At 34.6% G+C, this 25,991-nt stretch overlaps 2 protein-coding genes across 3 annotated transcripts; one reads left to right on the top strand and one right to left on the bottom strand.

Annotated features, from left to right (window-relative positions):
• Window positions 1-194: 194 nt before the first annotated feature.
• Window positions 195-17,823, top strand: LOC123713993 (fumarate hydratase, mitochondrial-like). 2 transcript variants are annotated; one of them, XM_045667948.1, is made up of 11 exons: window positions 195-404; window positions 2,815-2,931; window positions 3,760-3,841; window positions 5,246-5,367; window positions 5,980-6,212; window positions 7,567-7,772; window positions 8,772-8,878; window positions 9,568-9,664; window positions 10,324-10,485; window positions 15,329-15,459; window positions 15,889-17,823. In XM_045667948.1, exons 1-11 carry the CDS (start codon window positions 291-293, stop codon window positions 16,018-16,020), a joined length of 1,503 nt encoding a protein of 500 aa, XP_045523904.1. In that variant the 5' UTR covers window positions 195-290; the 3' UTR covers window positions 16,021-17,823. The 2 variants fall into 2 exon arrangements, with proteins under 2 accessions (XP_045523904.1, XP_045523905.1); XM_045667949.1 differs by lacking the exon at window positions 195-404 and adding an exon at window positions 1,763-2,051.
• Window positions 17,824-18,271: 448 nt separating this feature from the next.
• On the bottom strand, window positions 18,272-20,528 carry LOC123714660 (RUN domain-containing protein 1). Its single transcript, XM_045669021.1, has one exon. It carries the CDS (start codon window positions 20,307-20,309, stop codon window positions 18,684-18,686), a length of 1,626 nt encoding a protein of 541 aa, XP_045524977.1. The 5' UTR covers window positions 20,310-20,528; the 3' UTR covers window positions 18,272-18,683.
• Window positions 20,529-25,991: the final 5,463 nt, after the last annotated feature.

Below are 25,991 nucleotides of genomic sequence, written 5' to 3'. Positions count from 1 at the left end.
ACATTTAATACAGTAGCATTTTTTTCGAAGCTAAATAATTATTGCGGTTAAATGTCTGTATTCTATACTGATCTGTGACATTGATGGCTGATAGCCGTCGACTGTCACAGTGAGAAACGTCAGTAAAGATCCAATTAGAAATTTATCTAAACACTGGAGGTCTATTACAAGAAAACGAAATACGAACTGACAAGTGCAGACTGGCAATTGACATTTGAAGAACGGCTTTTTGAATTGTTGGCCTAGGCGGCCGTTTTTAGGACTCATATTGTTATTGAATAATTTATATAATGGCTTCATCATTATTTAAACTATCAGCTGTCGTTGCAAACTCTTCGAAAAATTTACGATGCGTCGTTCGTTTGATGGAAAAACGAGTTTTTTCAACTACAAATGTTACAGCGGTAAGTTGCATAACAGACTTTTCATTTGGATGTTCTTTCAAAAGCCTTGAGTGCTTACTTCTCAAAACAAGTCTGAAAGAACGATATAACCTACTTGGAAATAGCCTTTGGATCTGCCCGTTAAGAGTTAACTAAAAATAATCCAACATCAAAAGGCATCAACTTTATTACAATTTAGCTAATGAATCTTATAAGGCTTCGAAAGAATATTGTTTTTATTTGTTACATCTGAGTGTTGTATAATAAATACACTCAGCTGTAATTTTAATTCATACAGTAATATGAAATGATACCTAAATATTGTAATTAACTAATAAGAAATGAATAGTAAATGTGTAGAATCTTAATCCTAAAATAGTGTTCATTCATTCCCTTTGAGCACAGTTACTTGTATGGTATATGTTCAGCATAGAACGCTGATCACCTAACCAAAAAAAGGCATTCAATCTGAGATTGCATTATATTTTATAGATTTGATTTTTGGATAATATAAAAAATATTCTTATTAAATTTACCTAAGACATTAAAAAACTAGTGAAAATTTAACCTCAGTGTCTAGAGAGCACACTGATTTGTTTTAAAAGGCAAATAACTTAAATGCAAATACCTTATTTAAGTTTAATCATAAATTTTTATTAGATTTGATGACATTTTATAAAAACAAACACCTTATGAATGAATGTATACATCTAGCTAGCACTGTACAATATTAATAATTATTCAAATATTAAGTCTTAACAAATACATAAAATATTTAGATTTATTAATTAATTTCGCACAAAGGAAGGAGTGAGAGAAGAGAAATCGAGTCCACCACCTTTTTTATTGGTTTTCTTCATGTAATTTTTTACTATGTATGTGCTCTGTCCACAAAATGTAATTTTCTTTTTGATATGAAGGGTTTTCTACTATTTATTTTATGTTTCCTTATAACATATTGGTATTAAACATGGTGACTATATGTTCAACAATAATATTAGAAAACAGAACCTCCGGACAAATATTTGTGTCTATTATCTAATCAAATGATTAATGTTATTAATCAGTTTATTAAATAAAACATTTACTTCACTGATAACTAAAATACTAAAATGATGCAATAAAATTTAAATGGAAAAAAAAAAATTTTATGACACTGGTAGAGTCACACTGCTACAGTTATTTAAATTTATTTTATATTTCTTACAATAAATCTGTTTGCTCATTCAATATCATATTAAAATATCGCGAAAAACAATCTCAATTTGGTAACAAATATATGTGCCGCTTAATTCCATTGCGGTGACCCTAACGAAACAAAAAGATAAGAGTGTTCACACGCGGGAGGTACAGAAAATCCGATTCAGTCGATTGCCGCGACTCGCCGCACGCGCAGTTTGTTATCATTAAATCTAGCGGCAATATATGTTATTGTAGACCGCTACTGCGCCACAAACCTGTTTGTCGAGGGTACCATTCGCCGAACTAGTTTTGCGAGTCGCGACGAATATTCATTTCGCGTTCCAAGTTTGAACTCTAATGTCTGAGAATTTGTTTGGCTGAAAAGTGTCATCTGTCAATTGAAACTTATATATTTCGGTATTTGTAATATTAATTAAAATGGCTTGTTCGCAATGTATGAACGCCGGAAACAAAGCTGTGAAAATGGTAAGAATAATTTGTATGAATCAGAATTACCTTGTTGCTTGATCGAAGTTTTATGGTGTTTGACTATCGCATACGATGTTTATTTAAAACCATCCTATTTAAAATGTTCTTATCAACGTAATAACTTGTTATTTCGATCGTTTTGATATCTTTAATTCGTGTCACAGGTGTATTGAATTAATGTTACGCACTCACTTTCTATTATTACGATCAAAGTAGAAATCCAAACTTGCTTTTATTGTAACCACTGACAGGGCTTCGATGTTGAAAATTTTGTTACATTATATACGCCTATATGCCCAGTCGCTATGTAATTACTATATATATATATATACCGTGATGTATCAAATCATCAGATTTCTGAGTATATTAACTATCCTTAAACAGCTGAACGGATTCTTTGTGATAAGTATTAGTAATGAACATTGATTTGTTTTGCTTGATCTGAATAAAGAATTAGCTTTAAAAGCAGTGTTGGCCTAGTGGTTTCAACGTGCGGAAAATTAATGGGGTCGTACCCACCGCACTAATGGACTTTCTGAATGAAGAAAAATATCGTAAGGAAACCGGCATTAGATCCGATAAGTCAACGTTGTGTTCCAGGCACAGATCAAACAAATGATAATGACCACGGAACATGCGGATACTTAAGAGCTAAAACCTAAAAGCTTAATATAGCAGGCCAAATTCAAATTGTAATTTATGAATATATGTAATTGTACTGATGAATAAGTATTTATTTGTGTGTACATTGTGTTAACAGAGGAAAGAAAAGGACACTATGGGAGAACTGGATGTTCCTGACGACAAGTTGTACGGCGCACAGACTGTGCGATCCATTATGAACTTCCCTATTGGCGGTATTGAAGAGCGAATGCCTGTATGTATTTTTATGTATTATATATTCAAATCAAAAATCTATTTATTTTATTACAATGGAGAATATTCAGAATGTCAGTATCACCTCGACGTCCGTCGTTCTACAACGGATTATTCAATACAGTTTTTACCGCTCACCACCACTGTGAATCCAGAAAAGCAGGAAATATTATGGAACCTGTACAACTAGGGTTCTTCAAGAAAGAACGAACTAATTCTTCAAAGGCTGGCAACGCACTCACGAACCCTCTGGCATCAATTTGAGTGAGTGTAACCGCACTGCACCCATGGGCTGGAGCCTATGGGGCGGTGTCAGTGAACATGAAGTGCCCGATTGACCCTGTTCTATTAAAAAATCCTCGTTTTACTACCAGTTTCCAAATCAAAGACGTAGAGCGTGTGAGAAGAACTGCCAAGGAAGTATCCGTCTTTATTCGCCAAGTTGTATTAACAAGGGAATTGAGAACCATTACGACATATTGAAATGTTGTATAATTTTAGAATTATAAACCTTTTCTTTAAAAAAAAATATTTATTATATTTTTGCTCAGTATGACTTATCATATTCTGGCCACAGATTTAAGAACTTAATTTTAACGGTGACGTCTCTTGAACTAGAAATTAATTAAGTTCAATTTCTAGATTATCTAATCTCTATGATAATTTTAGTCCTTGTCTAAAATTAACAAAACCTAAATTTGATAAATATAATTATTTCACAATAGGCTAATCATCTATTAAATTATTAGTGACGACACAGTAATATCTTCTAGGTTTGACGCAAGCATTCTCTATACTACAATTCTTATTTCTCCTAAATGTTTTACAGTATCCAGTGATAATCGCGATGGGAATCTTGAAAAAGGCAGCCGCTAAAGTCAATGTTGAATATGGATTGGATAAAAAGCTTGGTAAGAATAGCGTGTAACAAAGATTCCTAACACAAACGACGTGATCATATAAACAAATGAATGATGAAACAATGAAATCAAGAGTCTATAGGATGTTGTCTTTAATTAATTTATATATTTACAATTTTACAATTTTTTATCTGACCTTTAGTCGACTTTGAAGTTATCAATGTTGACAATTTTGCGGTTGGCAATGTCCAGAATAATATGATTTCATATCAATAAAGAGTGATATAATTCAATTTAAATTTGTATGTTGTATGACTATCATTGCATCATGGGAATGCCTCAATTTTGCTTAGCAGCGAAAGAAGTCTCCCTGTGTGATATCCAAAAATGTGTCGGAAAGGTTCTTATTACAGACAATTTTTTTGACGTTACTTAGTGTAGATTCTCATCACGTAAACTTAGCTGAGTATGACTCCCGTAACCGGTTTTGATATATTGGTTTTGCAACGTCTCTAAGTCCTACTCTAAAATTGACTAAATGAACTAGGAAACTATACGTATACTCCATCCTGATACTCAAATTAACATACATTTTAACTAAATATACATAACTACATTAATCTAACGGCATATAATCTACTAGCATTCTTAACCTTGTAACTGGTGTAAAGCTTTTCAAATAATTGATTTGTTTTGTCATTCCTCGACGACCAGTCACTTAGTGCGGCTTTATCCCTTTGCGTAGAGATCGTGCGTGGGGTCTCTGCATGTTCTACCGCATTTATAATGGAGAGTGCTCAGAGGAGTTGTTCGGACTAATACCTGCAGCTGAGTTTTATTATCAGTCGAGGCTGAATACGAGATTCCACCCTTATCATCTCGACGCCCGTCGTTCCACGGTTCCATAACTGAGCGTATCTTAAGGCAGTTTTTGCCGCGCACCACCCACTGAATTTTAATTCCGGCAACGGAAAAGGCCCGCAACGCACTTGCGAGCCTTCAGGCAATGTGAGTGTCCATGGGCGGCGGTATCACTTAACACCAGATGAGCCTCCTGCCCGTTTGCCTCCCTATTACATAAATACACTTGGTAACGTAGGTTAGTTCGCGATCAGACCTCAGCCAACCGTGGATGTTTTCTGGACTGGGTATCTGTAGCATATAACCCATGTACTAAGAATAGCTCTGCCCCTATAGTTAGTGGACCTACTTAGACACTCCCTAGGTCGTACGTAAAATAGCTCCTATACTCATGGAGCCCTGGTTTGGTGGCCGACATTGGAACTCCCAATGACAATTACCAAACTTGGGCACGTCCAGAGTCTCGCCTTGTCCGCCTAGCGTTGTATAAAAGCAACGCCAACAGCAGCGATGGAGATAGGCCTGAAAATTGTACCCATAGACAGGCGGCAGCAAATTTTTAAGGTTAGAGTGAATTTATTGTCTTTGTTCCAGCTGATGCAATAATACAGGCGTGTGATGACGTAATCTCTGGCAAGTTATACCGTGAAGGACACTTTCCGCTTGTTATCTGGCAAACTGGCTCTGGGACACAGAGTAACATGAACACCAATGAGGTTGGTACTGTAGAGTCCTATACTGACTTTAACATTTTATTTATTTTATGACTAAGACTAAAATACCGCCTACTAAAGAATACTGACAACACATTCTAGTTATTTTTACTCGAATATTAGAAAATTCAAAATAATAATTTATGGTCCACATTGAACCCACCTTTTTATTTGATCCCAAAATGTGCCTGTTAATATATAAAAGAGTTCATGTTAAATGTTTTAGCATATCATTATAATAATCTGAGTTAGAAGGACACCTAGTTACCCAACATTACATACAATTTTATTACATGTATGTATTAAGTTAGCAGATTCAAAAACAATTATTAATTCTCATGATTTCAAAATAACTTATATACAAAAAAATATGTGATCTGCAGTCTCTTTTGATCAAACTGATATCATAATTTGACAGAAAGAGACCAAAAAGTACTTAAAAGATTGCAATTTAATAAAGTAATTAAAATACAAAATATTATGTGACGGTGGAACACAACAAATTGGTCATAATTTCTCTGTTTACCAAACCTTCAACATTCGCTACAATAATATAGTATAATTCGTTTTTATTAGTCCATATTGCGTCTAATTCCTTCCAATTATATATTCCAGGTTATCGCCAACCGTGCTATACAAATCTTAGGAGGAAAACTGGGAAGCAAGGACCCGGTACATCCAAATGACCATGTGAACAAATCGCAGAGCTCAAACGACACTTATCCAACCGCGATGCATATCGCCGTAGCTATGGAGTTGAGAGACAGATTGATGCCTGGTTTAGTTGCTTTGCGAGACACCCTCGATGGCAAAGCCAAGGAATTCGATAAGATCATCAAGATTGGCAGGTAAATGGCGAAATTACCTTAAGCGATACTTTGTATAGAACAATTGCAAACAGACGGGCAAACCGCTGCCCATGGACACTCAATGCCAGAGGGCTCGCTAGTGCGTGTTCGGCCTTTTAAGATTTGGTGACGCTCTTTTCTTGAAGAATTCTAAACTGAATAGCTTAATTTATAATTCATTAAGTCAAAAATTCGATTTAAAATATTTGTATTTTCTCCTTGCTAGGGTGGCCTGGAACAGATAGCTTGAAGTGATATGGCCGCCCGTATTGTATTTATATGAAAATGAAATACATTGTACTTTACTCGGTGGTCACTGAAAATCAGTGCCGTTGTCAAAAGCAATGCTCAGACAAGCCTTCTGGCTTGCCCGAGTGTCCATGTCCACTTTTTTGAAGTGTGAAGTGTTTGAAGGTATCGGTGTCGAAAAAAAAAATTCCGTAACATTTTTCCGTTACGCGCCATGTTTTTCTCGTCCCTGCCACGGTTGATTGAAAGAGATTTGAAGCCATTAATAACAAAAATATATAATAACGATAACAATGATAGTAATAATTATATTACAATTAATGAAATTCTGTAATAATCTTAGTAGTAATAAGGTTAAAAATAATAATCGTCATAAAGAAGTTTGACTTCTTACGTGTGTACACTAGTATACGCACACATTTTTTTATATTTATGTTTAATGAACTTTATTTCGCATTTTTAATGCATTTTCGAATTTGTTAAACGTGCTAATATTGAGAGATGGAAACTGATTAAACAGTTGCACACCTTCATACCCAATCGACCTCTTCAAATAATTTGTGCGCGGCTTCGGCAAGATAAGCAAACTCGCTCGACGAGTGTTGTGTGTGGTTGTGTCCTTGATCTTTTTCAATGATAAGCCACTATGGAAAGAGCCATTGAATTTTTTTTAAAATTAAGATACACGTGCTATAAACACACAGTTGTTTAATCGTCATAATTTCGGTTTCTTGGTAAATTTGATTAGTCTGTGTTAAAAATTTGTATCTAAATATTGCTTTTATTAATTAATTTTTTAGTGTTTGTATGTTAGTTTTGTTGCATGCTGTACCCCATATTTCAATTAAATATATGAAATGGGGCTTGTCTAAACAATTATAAATTAAATGACGTACGGATTGCGGAATACATTTTGATATTGACAAAAATCTACCTATAAGTGATTTTAGTTTGGTAATTATGTGTGATATATGAAAGTTCCACTTTAAATATGTATCTATTCTAAGGCCCAGATATTTCTCCCATTTTTTGTTAGTGATTTCAACGTCTTGAACTTTTTATATTTAGTTTTGTCTTTGCGTTGATAATATATCAAATATTTCAGAACCCACTTGATGGATGCAGTGCCTTTGACACTTGGACAAGAATTCAGTGCGTATGTGACCCAATTGACGTTCGGTATTGAGCGTGTATGCTCGACACTACCGCGTTTGCACTACTTGGCGTTGGGCGGTACCGCAGTTGGTACAGGACTCAATACCAGGATTGGCTTCGCTGAAAAGTGCGCTAAGGAGATCTCCAACCTTACAGGTTCGTTGTTATTCTGTCGGATGTTTAGACAATAACAGACATAAATTTAACGGACTGGTAACTTCAAGAAAACAGTTTTATCGTCAGTTAAAGGCGTACCGGTTGTTGTATGGAGATGTTTAGATAAAACTCTTTGTTTAAAGCTGGGTTACAACTGACTTTAGTGGTTTAAATATGAGCTTGAACACAAAATATTGGGGTTGCGACGCTAACAAAAAATCTCCTACTCTCTCTATCTCTACGTCACTTATGTGTTAGGGAGCGTTCAAGTATTACGTCACGCAATTTTTGAAGATTCTAGACACCCAATGAAACGCAACGTAACGTTTCTGTTTCCAATAGTAAAACGTTTCGTGACCAAGCCCAGTGACTCTTTAAAACTAAAACTTACCATTATGTGGTGTAAATTACTGGAAAATGGAAAATAATATTAACAATAACGCGTAATTCAATCCCTGCCCCGCATCGTAACGTTTTACAAATGGAAAAAATCATGCGTTACATAATACTTGAACGCTCCCTTATGTAGTTAAAATACAATTTATAAGCGTGGTAAAAACTAAAGGGCTTTGGATTTATATATATATATATATATATAACAAAAAAAAATATATATATATATATTTTTACATTTGGTTTACGCTTCTTAAGAGCAGTGTTGGCGTTGCCACTCTCATCCCTGAGGTCGTAAGATTGATCCCCGGCTGTGCACTAATGGATTTTCTTTCTATGTACGCATTTAACATTCGCTCGTACAATGATGGTAGGCATAGTGAGGAAGCAAGCTTGCCTTAGATAGAGATTACGTATCTGTTTCGATCTGATCATGATCGACTTTTTTGGTCTGAGGCCGGTTTCTTCACGATTTTACGAGCGTGTTAAGGTACATAGAAAGTCCATTGGTGTACAGCCAGGTTTCGAATCTACGTCCAGAGATAACACACTAAAACCTAGTGTATTTCATAAATGTTATTTTCATAAAAATTAAATAATTTTCAGGTATTCCGTTCGAGTCCGCTCCAAACAAATTCGAGGCGTTGGCGTCTCACGATGCAATGGTCGAAGTTCACGGAGCTTTGAATACTATTGCCGTGTCATTGATGAAGGTATATAAAAAAATATTATACTTCATTACACGTCACGACGTCCGTCGTTCCACAACTGAGCGTTTTCTAAGGCAATTTTTGCCTCGCACCACCACTATGTGGAACCAGCTGGCCACTGAAGTATTTCCGAACCAATTCGACCTAGGGTCCCAGAGCGTACCAATTCTTGAAAGGCCGACAACGCACTTGCGAGTCTTTTGGCAATGTGAGTGTCCATGGGCGGCGGTATCACTTAACTCGCTGTCTCTTAGCTTTTCTTCCTATAATCCTCCTTCGTCTATAATTAACATAATACTTAAATTTTATAATTCAACTATTGTTGAACGAGAAGATAAACCACTCCTTATATGGAAATTGTATTCGTTTTTACAACGAACTCCCAAGCGAAATGAGAAAATTATTACTTAATGAATTCAAACCTCTTGTTAAACGTTAATTAATGATAAAGCTTTTTATAAATTCGACGAATACTGAAATGATCCTAATCCTTGGGATTGATTTGCTCCAGTTCAACCTATATGTATGACTCAAAACTTGGCGATTAAAAAGAGTCGCGGAGACTTTCTTGCCAGTTCTTCTTGCCCGCTCTACGTCCTTGACTTGCGAACTGGTAGTAAATTGATGCGTTTCATTGATGAAGAGTTTTTATTTATTAAACTAATATCTCTTTAAATTTATATTTATTTCAGATTGTAAATGACATCCGTCTGCTAGCCTCGGGACCTAGGTGTGGACTCGCTGAACTGCTTTTGCCAGAAAATGAACCTGGGTCTTCCATTATGCCAGGTACTGACATAAACACAACAAAATATTCATGATAACTTATGAGTTGTTTTTTTTGTCTGATGTAGACATAAAATTTATTAAACTGATTTAAACACGATTTTTAATATTTAAATCTTATTATTTACTTATTACTTATTGGTCTTATAGGACTTATTTGTCTAGTTAACTAAACAAAGTAATAAAGTCATGTTTAAATCCGTTAAATAGGTTTTATTTAAATTTAGGCCATAATGCTTACCTATAACTGATATAAACTTCGTTATTACACTTGCCTACATTGCCAAAAGCCTCGAAAGTGCGATGTCGGCCTATTAAGAATCGATTTCTTGACTCTCCTTTTAGAGTATATATCTTTGTGCTATTCTCGCTATTTTGTGCTTGATAGCTACAGGGCCGTTAACCCCACAGCGAGATTTTCTTAAACAGGCTCCTGTGCCTGACGCACGCCGAACACATAGTGGTTTCCTCAGTATGTTTTTCTTCAACGTTCGAGCGAATGTTAAATGCGCACATAGAAAGAAAGTCCATTTGAGCACGGCCGGGTATCGAACTTACGACCTCAGGAATGAGAGTCACATGCTGAAGTAACCTAAAACTACTATCAATTTTTAATATTAAAAAAAACAAGTTAAACTAACACGTCCTTAATATAATTTCAGGCAAAGTCAACCCAACCCAGTGTGAGGCTTTGACAATGATCGCGGCTCAAGTGATGGGCAACCACGTGGCCTGTACCATCGGCGGAAGCAATGGCCACTTCGAACTGAACGTCTTCAAGCCTATGATGGTCGCCAACGTCTTAAGGTCTATACGACTCATTGGTGAGTGAATGATGCTGGAGATAGACTCTATGGCCATTCTGGAACGGCAACAAAACTTAAATTTACTCATCAACACTTTGTATTAGGCAGCGTTCCAGTATTGTTGAATAGAACGATATGAACTTAGGTTTCTGAGTCTAACTTAGGGTAAGATTAATGAGACTTAACGAATCTTACCCTTACAAGGTCTAGACTTAGCGCAAAGTAGCACTTCTATTTGTCAAAGACTTTTTTTATATATGGCTGTCATAGGATGATATTTGGTTGTGTTATAAGAATTAATTGTATTCATTTGAAAATCACAAATTAAAAACAGTGTTTTAGTGTCGGTGCCTATGTTCGAATCATCTCACTAAAATTATATCCTTTAATGTAAATTGTTGTTACTTGTAAATTTTTCTTATTGTGATCGAAAGGGGCAAAAGATCTGTAACCTCTGGCATTGATTGTCCATGGGTGGCGGTATCACTTAACATCAGATGATTCTCCTTCCCGTTTGCCCTTGTTCTATAAAGAAACTTCATATTAATGATAACAATGTTTGCACATTAATTAGTTTATTTATTTCCTTATTTTCAATTTTTACAGTAACTTAATACTAATTCAATAGAAAACTTATTAATGTACAAAATTTAACTAAGAACATAATTAATCCTAAACATTTTCATAAGAAATTATAAAAAATGAAATTTTTGTGAATTCAGCCAGTGTGTATCTAAATATATCTGTCTCATATTAAGTTTTGAGAAAAGAATCAGATTTTTGATTATTTATTAACTAAATCAATATTTAACATTTAATTTTAAATAAGAATATAGCAAGTAGGGACACATACTAGATATAATAACAACAACAACATTTGTTACTAGAGGGCAGTGGTCGCAAAGTTGTGTAATGAAACGTTAAAGCAAATAGGTATACCAGAAGACAAAAAAACACACAAAAGAATATATATATATATTTTTTTTTTTCAGTATTTAGTATTTAATCTGGGAGTCATATCACAAAGATATGAATGAGTATATGATTCCTTAAATGAATCAACAGTGATCTTATAATAAGTGAGTAATCAGAGTGTCCCAAGGAAAAAGTTAACTCAGCAGCACTCAGCAGGCTCAACACAAGGTCCAGATCATCTTCAGTTGGAAGTTTAAAGGATACAGACTCGAAGAATTTATCTTCTATTTCCACCGTTTATGACTGTGACCCAACAACAAATGATGGTACCAACAAAGTTTCGCCCCCTTCCTGGCAAAGAGTCCCAACAGACTATCGCTATCCCAAAAGAAAAAGACTATCAAACAGTCCTCCGCGAAGTAAAAAACCACCTAACCAAAAATCACAAGTAACAATTAATACTTCAAACAGATATAATTTACTACCTGCAGATCTAACCGAGAAGGAAAAAGACGACTCCTCCACTAACGACAAGAAAATTTTCAAACCACCGCCTATAATTTTATATGGTATAGAAGATATATCCAAATTAACAGAACTTATAAATAATACGATATCCCACGAAAGCAACTCATATAAAGTTATTAATAGAGATGAGCTAAGTTATGGCGCAGTCCACTGAAACATATAAAAATTTTATAGAACATATCCGCAGTAATGGCCTTATTGGTGACATATTCACACAGAAGCTCATAAAAAAACCTACATTATACCACCCCTACATCAGCTATAATAGAAGTAATAGAAAAAACGGGAAAAACAGGACGCGGTGAAATAGTTTAGGCCATATCTAGAAGATAAGAAACCCTTAAATATTCTCTTTGTAAACGTAGAACCCAGTATCAGTAACCCTGAAATAAAAAAAATTACAATATATTTACCACACTAGAGTCTCAATAGAAGACCCAAGAAAATCTACCGAAATTGCCCAATGGACCAGGTGCCAATATGGTCACACTAAGAACAACTGTATGCGTCCTTATAGGTGCGTTAAATGCGCACGAGGTCATAAAACTACAGATTGCCCAAAAAAGGATAAAAACACACCAGCTACTTGTACTCTGCTGTCTGCCAAGGATGCCAAGTTTATAAGGAGATTCGTGCTCGGAAAATGGCTAACGTTGGAAAAGGAAAAGTCCCTGGAGATAAGAAGACTACCAATACATTTGAAGCACAAATAGGTGACTTCCCACCATTAAAACCCTCCAGGTATAATAGACTACAATCCTCAAATAACCAGGATAGGAACAATTCGTACTTACTGGAAAATGGACCCAGCTCTGCAAACACTCGTAGCTGGAATACAAATATAGAGAATAGACAAACTCAGCCCACGAGCTCTTTAGAGCAAATTGTAATAAAACAGTCCGAAAAGATTTACATCCTGATCCAACACCCGATTCTTATGAGTAACGACAGTAATAGCTCAACAGAGAAAATGAAATTTCTACGTATCGCAACATGGAACATACTTACTCCCAAATAAGCAAGAAGTCGAGGTTTTTATTAATTATAATAAAATAGATATTTTACTGGTCACTGAAACGCATGTGATCGACCAAAGAATAATAAAAATAAAAGGATACTATGTATATTACGTTTATCATCCAGATGGAACATCTCATGCTGGGGCAGCTATTATATATGCTGCCACCATTCAAACATGCACACAAACAAGCCGCTATAATAGCTGTAGATGACTGGGACGGATCACTCAATGTGGCTGCGGTGTACTGTCCACCTAGACACCGTATGGATGAGCATATGTATAATGACTTTTTCCATACGCTCGGCTGCAAATACATTGTAGGAGGACACCGGAACTCTAAGCACACATTCTGGGGCTCACGACTAACAACAACAAAAGGCCGGGAGCTAAATAAATCTATTGATAGTAATAACCTTAGTGTAATATCAACAGGTGCACCAACCCATTGGCCAAGAGACCGGAAAAAATGCCAGATCTTATCGACTCTCATCACTAAAGGGATATCTGGGCTATACACTTAAGTCCAGTCGTATCTAGATGGCTCCTCAGACTACACAACAGTTATTTACAAAGAACCACGAGAGACTTTATAGAACCTTAAAACTGACTGGGAAGCTTTTCGAGAATACTTCTCTCATCTTTTTGAAGATAATGCTAACCTACGGATACCCCATAAAAGTGAAAATGTCATAGACGATACAGCTTGGCAAGTTACTAATCTTATACAAAAAGGAGAATTGCTATCGACCCCATATATAGAACCAAAAACACAAAGTCAGAACATACCGTTAGAAATAAAATATCTAATTGCTAGGAAGAGAAGACTAAGACAGCAATGGCATACCAGCTGGAATCGGCAAGATAAAAAAGCGTTGAATAAAGCCCAAAAACGTTTAAAATTAATTGCTTAAAGAAACTGAAAATCTTACATTGCAAGATAAACTACAGACATTGTCGCCATATACAGCAGACGATTATTCACTCTGGACCATGACGAAATCATTAAAAAGGCCAAAAGAACATATGCCTCCTTTAAGACAACCTAATCGCGAATGGTCACAAAAACCACAGGATAAAGCTGAGCTGTTTGCCCACTTTCTGATGGATGTATTCAATCCTAACGAACCGGACATAATGCAAACCGAAGACGAATTTGATGAAATCATAATAGTGATCAGCAAATGTCTTTACTACTAAAAATTGTTACACCATCAGAATTAAAAAAAATCTATCAATAATTTAAAACAAAAAAAGCACCCGGTTTCAATCTTATTACCGAAGAAGTACTCAAAGAACTACCTAAAAAAGGTATCGTTCTGTTAACAATCCTCTTTAACGCAATATTAAGATTACAATATTTTCCAAAAGTATGGAAGATGTCCATTATAAACATGGTTTCCAAAACCTGGAAAACCTCCAACAGAAGTTTCATCATACAGGCCTATTAGTCTTCTCCCTTGCTCTCAAAAGTATTCGAGAAACTAGTCCTTACTCGCCTTCAACCACTACTCAAAGAACAAGAAGTAATACCTGACCATCAATTCGACTTTCGTGCACAACATGGAACAAATACATCGTGTTACTCATACAATACGGCAAGCCCTAGAAAGGAAAGAGTATTGTTCAGCAGTGTTTCTCGATATACAGCAGCAATTTGATCGCGTGCCATAAGGGCCTCCTGTGTAAGCTAAAGTTGAACCTACCCAATACTTCGTACCTTCTTCTGAAGTCTTATTTGCAAAACCGTATGTTCCGGGTCAAATGTGAGGATTATCTATCATCAATCTGCCAAATAGAAGCAGGAGTGCCCCAGGGCTCAGTGTTGGATCCGTTCCTTTATACAATCTTTACGGCCGACATACCAGTTACGGACGATGTTGTGATTGCAACCTATGCAGATGACACTGCAATCCTTTCCTGTAATAAAAATCCAAACGAAGCATCCGCAAAACTACAGAAATGCCTGGACAAAATAGGATCATGGTTAAAGAAGTGGAGGATACGGGCAAGCCCAGCGAAATAAGTTGCTTTGGACAAATTCAGGACAAATGCTTGACATGGCAAGACCATATAAAAGCCAAGAAGGAGCATGCTATTGGTAGGCTTCGTAGCATGAACTGGCTATTAGGTAGAAAAGCCACACGCCAACCCCCTAGCTTCGGGCCTCTTGGAAACTTGCTGCAGTCTTTGTCTACTAAATTCAACATAGTAATTATAATTTAAAATTAAAAAGTATTTAAGGTCCTATATGATGATATATGGTTTTGGCCTATTGTATGTCATTAAAAAAGAATACATGTCAAATGGTTAATTAAACATATAACCTTTTTTGAAGTTGGTTTAAACCAAGAATAATCTAGGGTAAATTTTTATTTTTATTCATCTCCAATCTTCCAGGTGATGGATGCCAGGCCTTCAACAAGAACTGTGCAGTGGGCATCAAGGCCAACACTGGCCAAATTGAGAAGATCATGAAGGAGTCATTGATGCTGGTCACCGCACTCAACCCACACATTGGTTATGATAAGGTAATAAAACAGTCTGTTTTAACCTCATAGTATGTAACTATGTATAATTTGAATTACGTCAAAACTATTTTATAATGAATAAACACATTCTAAAAACCTATATATTATCTAAGAAATAAAACCCAGTTGCACTTCAATCCTTGCCTTGGTGTTAGATTTTAATACATACTTTTTTTATACATACTTTAAAAAATTATATTTAGTTAAAAAGACAGTACACTAGATCCCATGTTTATTGTTCTCTAATCCTAGTATTAAATAATTTAAAAAGCAATTAACACTTGGTTGTAAGGTAAAATACTAGAGGGAACCCATCTTAAATCTAAAAATCTATACTACAGGCCTGTACCTGTACTTTAAAAACCTGAGGCTTTAAAAATACCTTTTTGCCTTAAGTAATAAATTAATAATTTAAAAAATATTTTCCAGGCGGCCCTTATAGCCAAAACGGCGCACAAAGAAGGTGGAACTCTCAAAGACACTGCCATTAAACTAAAAATCTTGACTGCCGAGCAGTTCGACCAGTGGGTCAGACCTGAAGACATGCTGGGACCGAAGTAGACCCCAAGCCCCATGACCCTGTGTTGAAATTTTTGTGTGAACTTGGCATTTGTTTAGGCAGATAATAGACTTAAATATGACTATATCATATGTAATATGCTTTTTAAACCGGATTAAAACGTATCTAATCATCATTGTTGTTGTCTAATTTATTAATTACTGTCAGTATTACTGTCGCTACTGGAAGTTTAAAACTATTCTGAGGGTGGGTTTTATTCCGGTGAAAGCAATCAATCATCAATCTTAATGGTCTATACTATACGATAAACAGTACTTTTGTTTTAATTTGTTTTTGTAGGTCTCAAACATGGACCTTTTAGTACAAATAATGAACATTTATCATTATTTCGTCGATTAGGCGTCTGCCAGGCATGTGAAGTCATATTTTCAGTCTATTTTCTGTATGGATAGCTGTTGCTTCAAAATGTAGCTAGTTGTTGATTGGAGTTGATATTATTATCGAAAACTATAATAAAGTTTCATACTGTGAGACCACTTAATCAGTCAGAAGTTCTGAAGACTATGTTTTTGTTAGTTTTCGATAAATTAAATGTCATAATATATTAAGGCTACATTTAAAAGCTATTTTATGCAGGATTTTAAGTATCTATAAAAAATGTCATATACAGCTTCAGGGACAAAATTTTAGAACTATCTTCCATTTTATTATAAAAAATAAATGATTGCTAATTTACACCATTTAAGATCATTGTATTAAATAAAATAAAATAATATGTAAATTGGACGTTTTTCAATGTCTAAAAGTAGGATAAAACTTTTAATTAAAAAAATAACACACCACGCTATCTTACTAAAACGCTGTAATACGCAGCCGCATACAGTGTACAGTAAGCTCACGTAGTTTTCACATGCACTACACACGTTAAATGCTCAAATACAAGCACGTATTAAACAGTGTGCAATATACATACACACTGACATCTGCTCTCTCGCTCTGGCTCACAAATTACAGGCGACTATGCTTAGAAGACGGGAGTGGGGACGCTACGAAGTATGGCACAAAGAGGAGAGACCGATAATATACAAATTGTATGTATATTTCTGTCTCATTCTTTCCCCTGGCTTCATCCTACACATTTTTGTATTTGTGTCTCTTACCTGTCGTTTTTTCGTTGCATCCGGTTTGAAATCACAACGATTCTAAAGAAGTTTCACTTCAAAATTATTTGTTTAATAGAATAAAATAAAATTCGACTCTTTAGGGACTATATAGTAGCATGAAAATTAATGGTTATTAAAAAAATTGTCCAAAAACTAATTTAGTTACCTTACCTTACCTTACACAAAAAATTCATAAAAATTGGTCAAGCCATTTCGGATTACCACTGTGACCATTTTGCTATATACTATCAGTTTTTTCAGAAATAACAAGTTGTGAAGGAAGTTCTTAATGAATATCTCACAATTTAATGGAAAGAAGAATTATTTTATAAATAAACCATATGTTTAAAGCACAACTAATTTTGTCTCTTGGATCTAAAGTATAAATTCTGGTTTAGAAAAATTAATACAAACTATGATCAAATGGGAAGCAATATGCATGTCTCGGCAGTATTCAATAAAAAGGAAAATCAATTGAAATGTTTTATGAATTTTCAAATTTTGTTCCGAAGCCCTGAAGTAAAGAACTTGGACTTGTAAGTTTTTAGTTACATCCTTTTCTATTTTCTTTTGTATTTTAAAATATATAAATATATATATATAGAATATGCCAAACAGTTTCTGCATTCTGTTATTTATTTTTAATCTTAACTTTAATAAAATAAAAAGTTATGTAATTTTCTTGGAGTTTAATTCTTTAACTATTACTTCCAGGCAATTGGTGATTGATTTGAATAATATAATATTTTATAAATTAATATATATTATAAATTCAGTATAATTTTGTATGGTAAAGTACCTACTTGCACTCTTTAGAATGAAACACCCTCAATATATGGCACTGTTTAAGAAAAGAGGAGGAAAAGACAAATTTTACACATGCAATATATATAAATATGATATTAAACCTAAAATAAAATACCTAATGATGCTTTATGACTATATATTCAGTAATATAACTAATAAGATTAATACTTAAATCTTTGGTTGGAATGTAAGTGCTTTGGTTGACTATTAGAGAAATAACTTAAAATATAAATAATAGTTTAAACTCTTGGTCATAAAAACTAAAGCATTCTAATTGCATTATTTTTCTTTTAACATTAGAATGAAGAGAATGTTTACGCTATGATGAAAAGATAGATGCATACTTTATTAAAAATAGTGCAACTGATTTAGTTTTTATGAATAAGGTATTAAAAATTCAAGAGTAATGTATATCATAACAAGACAACACAATATATAACAGACAACTTCTCATATATAAGATCATTAAATACAATTGTATCCATCCATGTTATATGGTATTTTAAAATAGCATTATTTAAACCATTAATATTCTTAATTTTTGCTGTAACAATGCATCACAAGAGAGGGATATAGATAATTTTGTAAATACTAAACCTATGAGAAAGCTTTGATATATCTTAACAATAATAGGCCATTTTAATTAACAATTAGCCGCTGAACTTTAAAAAAAAGACTAGAATTCATACATTTTTAAGCGTAAACTAATCGGAAGGCAAGAGGCTTACAGCTAATTACATAAACACATCTTTTATATTTTGAAACTGTTTCACTGCAAGATCAACGGGGAGGTCAAAGTCATATGGAGTTAACTGATCGAGGCTCTGTAAGGCATCTTGGAATCCAGTATTTACAATATAGCTAGTAGACGAGTAGTAATAATCAATAAGTGACCTACATTTTAAAATTATGTTTAACCATAATACAAGTTTATGTGTGTTAAGAGCTGCACACACAAATGCTTTAAAATGAGCATCAAAACTTCTTTTGTATGGTGTGTGTGTTGCCAGTATACCTCCAATAGCACTTAATAAGCTCTGTTTATTTGTGATTGCTGTTCCCCCAACTATATCCAAATTAAAGCTCTGACTTAGTTTTCTAGCTGGGGTTGAGTTGAATCTATCTCCATCGTTTAAGTCATAATATCGCAGTATAACTTCCCATATATGTATATTTTGGGATGTTGATGATCTACGAACTGGAAAACAGCCAATCAAAGGTACAAGAGATGTTGTTTCATGACCAACTAAACCATGTTGGAGAAGATCACGCAAATTAATAGCTAAATGACGACGCACTGCTGTAGTTAGAGGGGCATCATTTATAACTACACCACCTTCCTCAGATTCACTATCATAGCTATCTATTAGAGTATGAGGCCTCTCTCTTGATACAATGTGTAGAACAGCATCTATAGACATTTCTAATTTGGCTCTTAAATTACCCCAATGTGTAACATTAGACTTTCTCTCATACCTTTTATTTGTATTTGGTGAACAACCAAATTGTGAAACAGTAAATATTTGTATTAACGTTGATGCCTTCCTCATCAAGTTGATTGTTTCAGCTTTAAGCTCATCATTAACTTTATTCTTACTAAAGTGTTTATCAAATGTATTAGGCTTACCAACTTTTTTTGGCTCTGTATTACTTGTTTGAGGCTTACTTAGATTATCATTTTTCATAAGTTTTATAAATTTTTGCATATCATCAATATGGCTCTGAAGTTTGCTAATGATTTCATCTTTAGAGAGCTGTTTGTCAGCATATTGGCGAACAGCACAATCAATTTGATGCTTTAGTTCTTCTGTAGTTAGAGGCTGGTGGCATCCTTCTACTAGACTTTTATCAATTTCAGTTCGAAGGTGCTCTATGAGAGACCTATGTTTTATATCATCATGTTTTGAAGAGTCTGCCGTGAACAGTTCAAGTTCTTTGAGTTGTAGTTTAAGTCTTTCAATAAATCTTGATTGCTTAGCCCTTTGACTGTGGATTTTTCTCTCTAGCTCGGCACATTCCAGACATGCACCTTCACTTGCACTGCCTTGAGGCGCAGTCCTTGAATCGACCGCTCGCGACGTAAACTCTTCAAGTGCTTGTAGCATAGCATCTTTTTCTTCTGGAGGAGCTTTCAATATTTGTCGTAACCGGAACTCCACCTGAGCAAGGTGAGATGATAATGAGAAAACAGATGAGGATAAAATTTCTTGTTCTTCTTCTAAGGCATGGATCCTGTCTCCGGACGTCTGTTCAGCTGCGGTTTCTTCACAAAGATTTTCTTTAGCTGCCCCTAGAGGTTCACATCGGGGTTCCTGCCATATAGGAATTCCTTCGTCTTCGTAATAGTCCATTGTGGCCATGTTTTCATTCAATTCACTCGGGGATTATAACAGAATAATTTGATTTTCACATATTTTTCTTAACCAGAAGTATTTCGCAGTCTATCAAAAAAAAATAGGAAAATCGATACGTTTCTCATTTGTGCTTTTAAATAATAAATAAATAAATGGTATGGTTAAAAATATTTGTTTATTTTTTAAAGCACTAATCAACAGTAACACAATCGACTACGATGATTGACGTCATTACTCATTAGAAGGCGAATCCGAATCGATTTATAAAGACGTCATCACTCATCATTCATCTGTCTGACAAAGTTTTGTCACTTGTTCTATCAACAAGACAAAACAAAATGTCAATTTACCGAAAAAGATGAGAAACTGTTAAACGACGAAAATTACAATATATGTAATAACATTACTATTTCAGGTTAGGTAATCGATATATTATTAAATATTAGTACTTACTGCCAACTTATATAAAAAAGAACTCTGTGTCTACCAATAATTGCAAACTGTAACGATAATTCGTATTATGGTGGTTTTACACTAGATGTCACTTTTATAGAAAAACGAATGAACTGAGATTTTCCATTGTACAAGAATGCTTAAAACAAATGGATTCCTTAGTTTATTATTATTACTAGGTATTGTAAATGTTAATGTTAAATCGACGGTCCATATTGGAAAGTTTATCCAACAAATCATCCATTACCTCGAAACAGAGCCTTTGTCCGGGAAAACTACTTATGTGAAATTACAGACACCGACGGTTTACCGAGCTGGGATTATCTTTAACGAGGTAAGACTCGTTTATTTATTATTTTACGAGCAGCCTAAGGACGCAGCCAAAATTATACTTTTTTCAAAACATTTTTTATAGAGCAATTTTATATGACAAACGGAGCCTCTATTTGGTAAGTAGTACTCGTCCATGGATATGCACTACAACGGCTTTCTGTCCTTTATTTCCTTAAAGGGCTCAAAGATTTGGTATTTGATTTGCAGATCTAACCGATATGCACACAAAATATCACTAAAACCCGGTCGGGCCATTTCAGAAGTTTAAATACAATCACCGTAACACGAGAATTTATATGTTAGATTTATAGTAAATGCTTATATGTTATCAATGTTTACTATTGTTATAAGAACTTCGAAAATCTTTGCATATTTTTTTTATTTACTAATTAACCTATTAACCAATTTAATTGTATATTTTTGTTTGAAATATACTCGTATGGGGAAATCATTCATCGATAATTTGTTATCATATATATGTTTTGTTTTGTCATTTATATGTTTTGAAGTAAATAGTGATCGCCTTCTGTAAAAACATGTCAAAAACAAAAACAGTGTGGATGTGTATGTATATACAGAAGAATATAATTTACAATACAAATAATTTAAATGTCGCATAAGACCGAATCTCAGCTCCCTTCAGCTCATTAGCGCCGGATATCTCTAGGGTAAGAAATGGGAGCGATTTGTCATTTAGGTATTTATTGTTAAGAAAAACAATACACTCAGGAAATTAACAGCTCTCGTTTTGCATTTTTAATTTCTCCTCTTACTTTAAATTAGCAGTAATTGCTAAATCTGGGATGACAATTGTGGTAAATAATATGTTAGTTTTCTGTAAATAATTAGAATTATGAAATATCCAAAGAACGAGCCTTTGAATTCCGGGCTTGGCAATAGGCGCTCCTAATTATGCTAAACTGGAGTATATTTAATATATAGTAAGCGATTAACAAATAAACTTACTAAAAAATACAAATAATATTACGAAATAAAACCACAATTTATAATCAACAAATAACCGCTATTCTAATTATAAGTAACATCTATATCTAGTGCGAGCGACAAAGAAGTTTGAGCAGCCATTTTAAATTTGTTTCGTATTGAATATCGCTTTTGGCCTTAAGGGCTTTGACAGCTTGACAGTTTGGGCTGTTTTGGGGAGCGTACCTCGGCCGGAATGGGCTTTTTCCCGCGACCAGCGTAAGGGTGTCTCCTGCGGACTCAGACCTCGGCTTGGGCCGTCGCGGGATTGTCAATCGCCTGTATGGCAGGGCGGAAGCTCACTGGAGCCAGCGAAGTATGGAGTAAAGGTGGAGGTGGTTTTTTACCCTAATATGATTTTGGTTTGCCGTGCGGTTTTTAATTTGCCATTGACTATGGTGATTGAATTGGCTACACCGCACGAAGTGCTTTATAACCAGTTATAACTCCTACGCGTCACTTGATATTTTTCAGCTTAAAATATACTGTAACTCATCTGAAATAAAAATGTCCATATATTATTTTAATTTCCATTTAAGAATCTGGTTGAATTCAAATAATGTCAAAATATGTGTACTAAATCCGGCTGGAAATGCTCCCATTCTTTTAGTACACTAATAACAACGTTCAACTCAATAAACAATCTAGATTATTATCTTTACAATTTACGGGTGGCGATAAACAATGTCGAAATTTTCATTTGCTTTCGACTATCGAGACTATAAAACACTTGAACGCCGATTATTCACTGGAATTACGCTATATGGTGTTTTTTACCAGCTCAATATCAGCCTCGATTAATCTTACTTGGTTTTAACGGATAGTAGGTTTGATTCGTGTTCAATATTAGCTGTGTTTCACCCGCTAATTCCGTCGTAACGTCACATTAAAACTCTGAAAAAGAAATATATGAAGTTCACAAGTCTTCAGTCACTTGTTTAATACTCAAAATATGCAATTGGTGAAGTCAATTGTTGGATCGAAGAGGAATTTATACGTGTTTTTACTTTTTGACTATTCGTTTACCATATCTATGTAATAGTCTAGATAAATAGTAGTAAGATGAAAGATTTGCATTGATGAATAAAATCAAAGACTACTAGACCGATTTTGAAAAATTCTTTCACCATACGAATGACATTATGTCTGAACACAACTACTATAAAAAAAATTCAGGCGTACGAAGGCATGCTTAATGAGACAAAGCTGAGGAGAGAGCGGTCTGGACGTAGCAAGTCGACGTATCGGTTACGGCTTTTTAAGACGGCACGACCTTCAGTAAGGAATACTTTGAAAAAGAAAGCTATGCGACTACTTCCTGACTAAAAATACGTATTTTAAAGAATGCTGTCTATTTTCAACAAAGAATAAATACAACATGACAGAAAAAGTAAACCATAAACTCTGTACCTAGACTTTATAAATAAGATAAGTGGCACCATATATTAGGGAACCAGGGCCGGCCCAGTAATTTATAATAAAAATAATACCGTCGTTAAATTTGTACTAAACCTGCTGAAGATGATTTAGACAGTTAAGTGCGTCTAGACTCTAGACAATACCTATGTTTCGACGTGTAATATGAAACATAAAATGTTGGGTACCCAAGTATCGCTGAATTAACTTTCATAATATGATTGTTAATTAAATATGTAAGAACTATGTAAAATTCGACGTTGGCAATGGATGAAATGTCATTGATCCCTTGGAAGATAAGACGGGGTTTGGTATAGGATGCTACTTGTCTGGACACGTTCACCCCGACTGACATCTGTGGGAAGAGCAAAAAAGCTGGGGCGGACACAGAGTAGGCGGAAAATAATAAACGGCAAATATAGGAGTCCAACTTCGATTTAGTTCCCTTTGGAGTAGAGACTCTTAGACCGTGGGGTTCAAGTGTACAGACGCTAATTAAAGATTTAAGTTGTCGCCTAGTAGATAGTACTAGTGACCCCAGAGCTGTTGCTTTCCTCGCTCAACAAATATGTATCGCAATACAGAGAGGAACTGCTGCCAGCATTAAAGGTACACCACCACAGAGACCAATTTTTTTAAAATTTGTTTTAATTTTCTTTTAATTAATTTTTTAATATTTTTTCTTATATACAACTTTAAAAATAAACTATAAAAACACTTGAGTGTTGAGAGAAATGTTTCCTCAAATTTTTTAAATTACACTTAGCGGTATTAATAGCAAAATAAATAATGCCTGGATAAATATTACAAATATTCATTTACGTCATAAATCGAATGGAAAGTTAGAAAGCTTAGAGTTAGTTAATAGTTAGTTAGTTAGTTCATCTGTTAGATGTTTGCAAGCATAATCATTTGTTGCATGCTAATTAGGTTTATGTTCTCGAACTAGTGCGAGCCGTGTTAGAATTAGTATTTTCTATGTATTAAATGCATTCTGAAAACTTTCTACCCAAAGATGGTGTAAAGTAATCTATCTCTACCTACTTTAATAAAAATGAATCGGAAAATAAATTGTTAAGTTCGAAAGTCGAAGACGGCTGCAGCAATTCAGGTACGTTTTTTTATTTATTCTTTGAAGTCTGACGAAGATTTTTATGAAGAGAAGAATTGGAGTTTTTATTCCGGAAAAGCAAACAGTGTCTATAGAGTCACATAGCAAAATGCTTCGTTGGTATGGAGCAACAAAAAAGGTACGTGAAGCGTGGTCACTAGAAGACGACCCTTTCCGAGCGGCCTGATGCCTTGGCGTTGCGTATAGGATCTCTCTGCATCTTTTACCGAATTTCCCACAGAGAGTGTTGAGATTAATACCTGCAACTGAGTGTCAATCATCGGACGTCAAACAATTCTACTCGTATCACCTCGACGTCCGTTGTCTCAGAAAAAAACTGATTTAAGAAACGCTAATACTTATGGCAATTTTTTGATAATTTCCATACCAACTCAACTTAGGGTCGTTAAGAAAAGAACGTACCAATTCTTGAGAGTTGATTCTGGCATTGAGTGTCCAAGGTCAGCGGTATCACTTAACAACAGGTGAGCCTCCTGCCCGTTTATTTTATTAAAAGAAAAGTTAATGTTTAGTTTTCAAATAAACACGTGTATGAGGAAACAATGTCTATTTAAGAAATGCATATTAAATTTCCTCTACCTTAAACACACGTATAACAGATTTAGTAATACTATATGTGCTTATTAATGCAATTAAATTACTTACTTGCTTACTATACTCTCGGAGCGTAACTCATAGAGCTAATTGCCTCGTGCAGTATCACAAGAGACAAATAAAACATAACTAACTATACACTAGACCCAGTCTAGTGAGTTACAGCAGAGATAATACTGACAGAGTATTGTCACTTATGCCATTGTAATCCGCCCTTTAGTTTACAAGTGTAATTCAAGGCTAATCAATCATTGGTCTTTGAGTATCTCGGCGTTGAAGGACACAGGAATTAGGTCAACCGTAAGCGATCTGTCCAATATACAGTTTACGAAGTAAAAGTTCTTACGAAATTGCTTTGAAATATATTAAAACAAAGATGTAATAAAAAACATTTTTTTTTAAATTTCCTAGATAATTCAAACTACTCACGAGATATCATGTAATGACTGAATTAGAACTAATTATCATTGAATATGATGCAGTAATTTCATTCTCCTACAAATAAAAAAAAAACAATTATACTAAAGATATAGCCAAATATTTGTATAAAAATATAAGGTTCAAATATCTGCGAAATTTTGAAAGGAAAAATTCAGGTTATTTAGCGTTTTGGATATTCTTAATACATTAAACATATTCTGCGATATTTTAAACAAGCAAGGCGTAAATAGCGGTCGTTGTTCCGGGCTGCTCGATACAAAACAAACTTTTGGCATAGTTGGTGTTGATGTGAGGAACGTGGAACAAAGCACGAGCAGCAGCAAGAACAAAGAACA

Source organism: Pieris brassicae, chromosome 9 (assembly GCF_905147105.1).
Source record: "Pieris brassicae chromosome 9, ilPieBrab1.1, whole genome shotgun sequence".
In the NCBI taxonomy this organism is placed as follows: Eukaryota; Metazoa; Arthropoda; class Insecta; order Lepidoptera; family Pieridae; genus Pieris; species Pieris brassicae.
The sequence above is the reverse complement of the archived record's forward strand: the minus strand, read 5'-3'. Positions and strand labels throughout refer to the sequence as shown.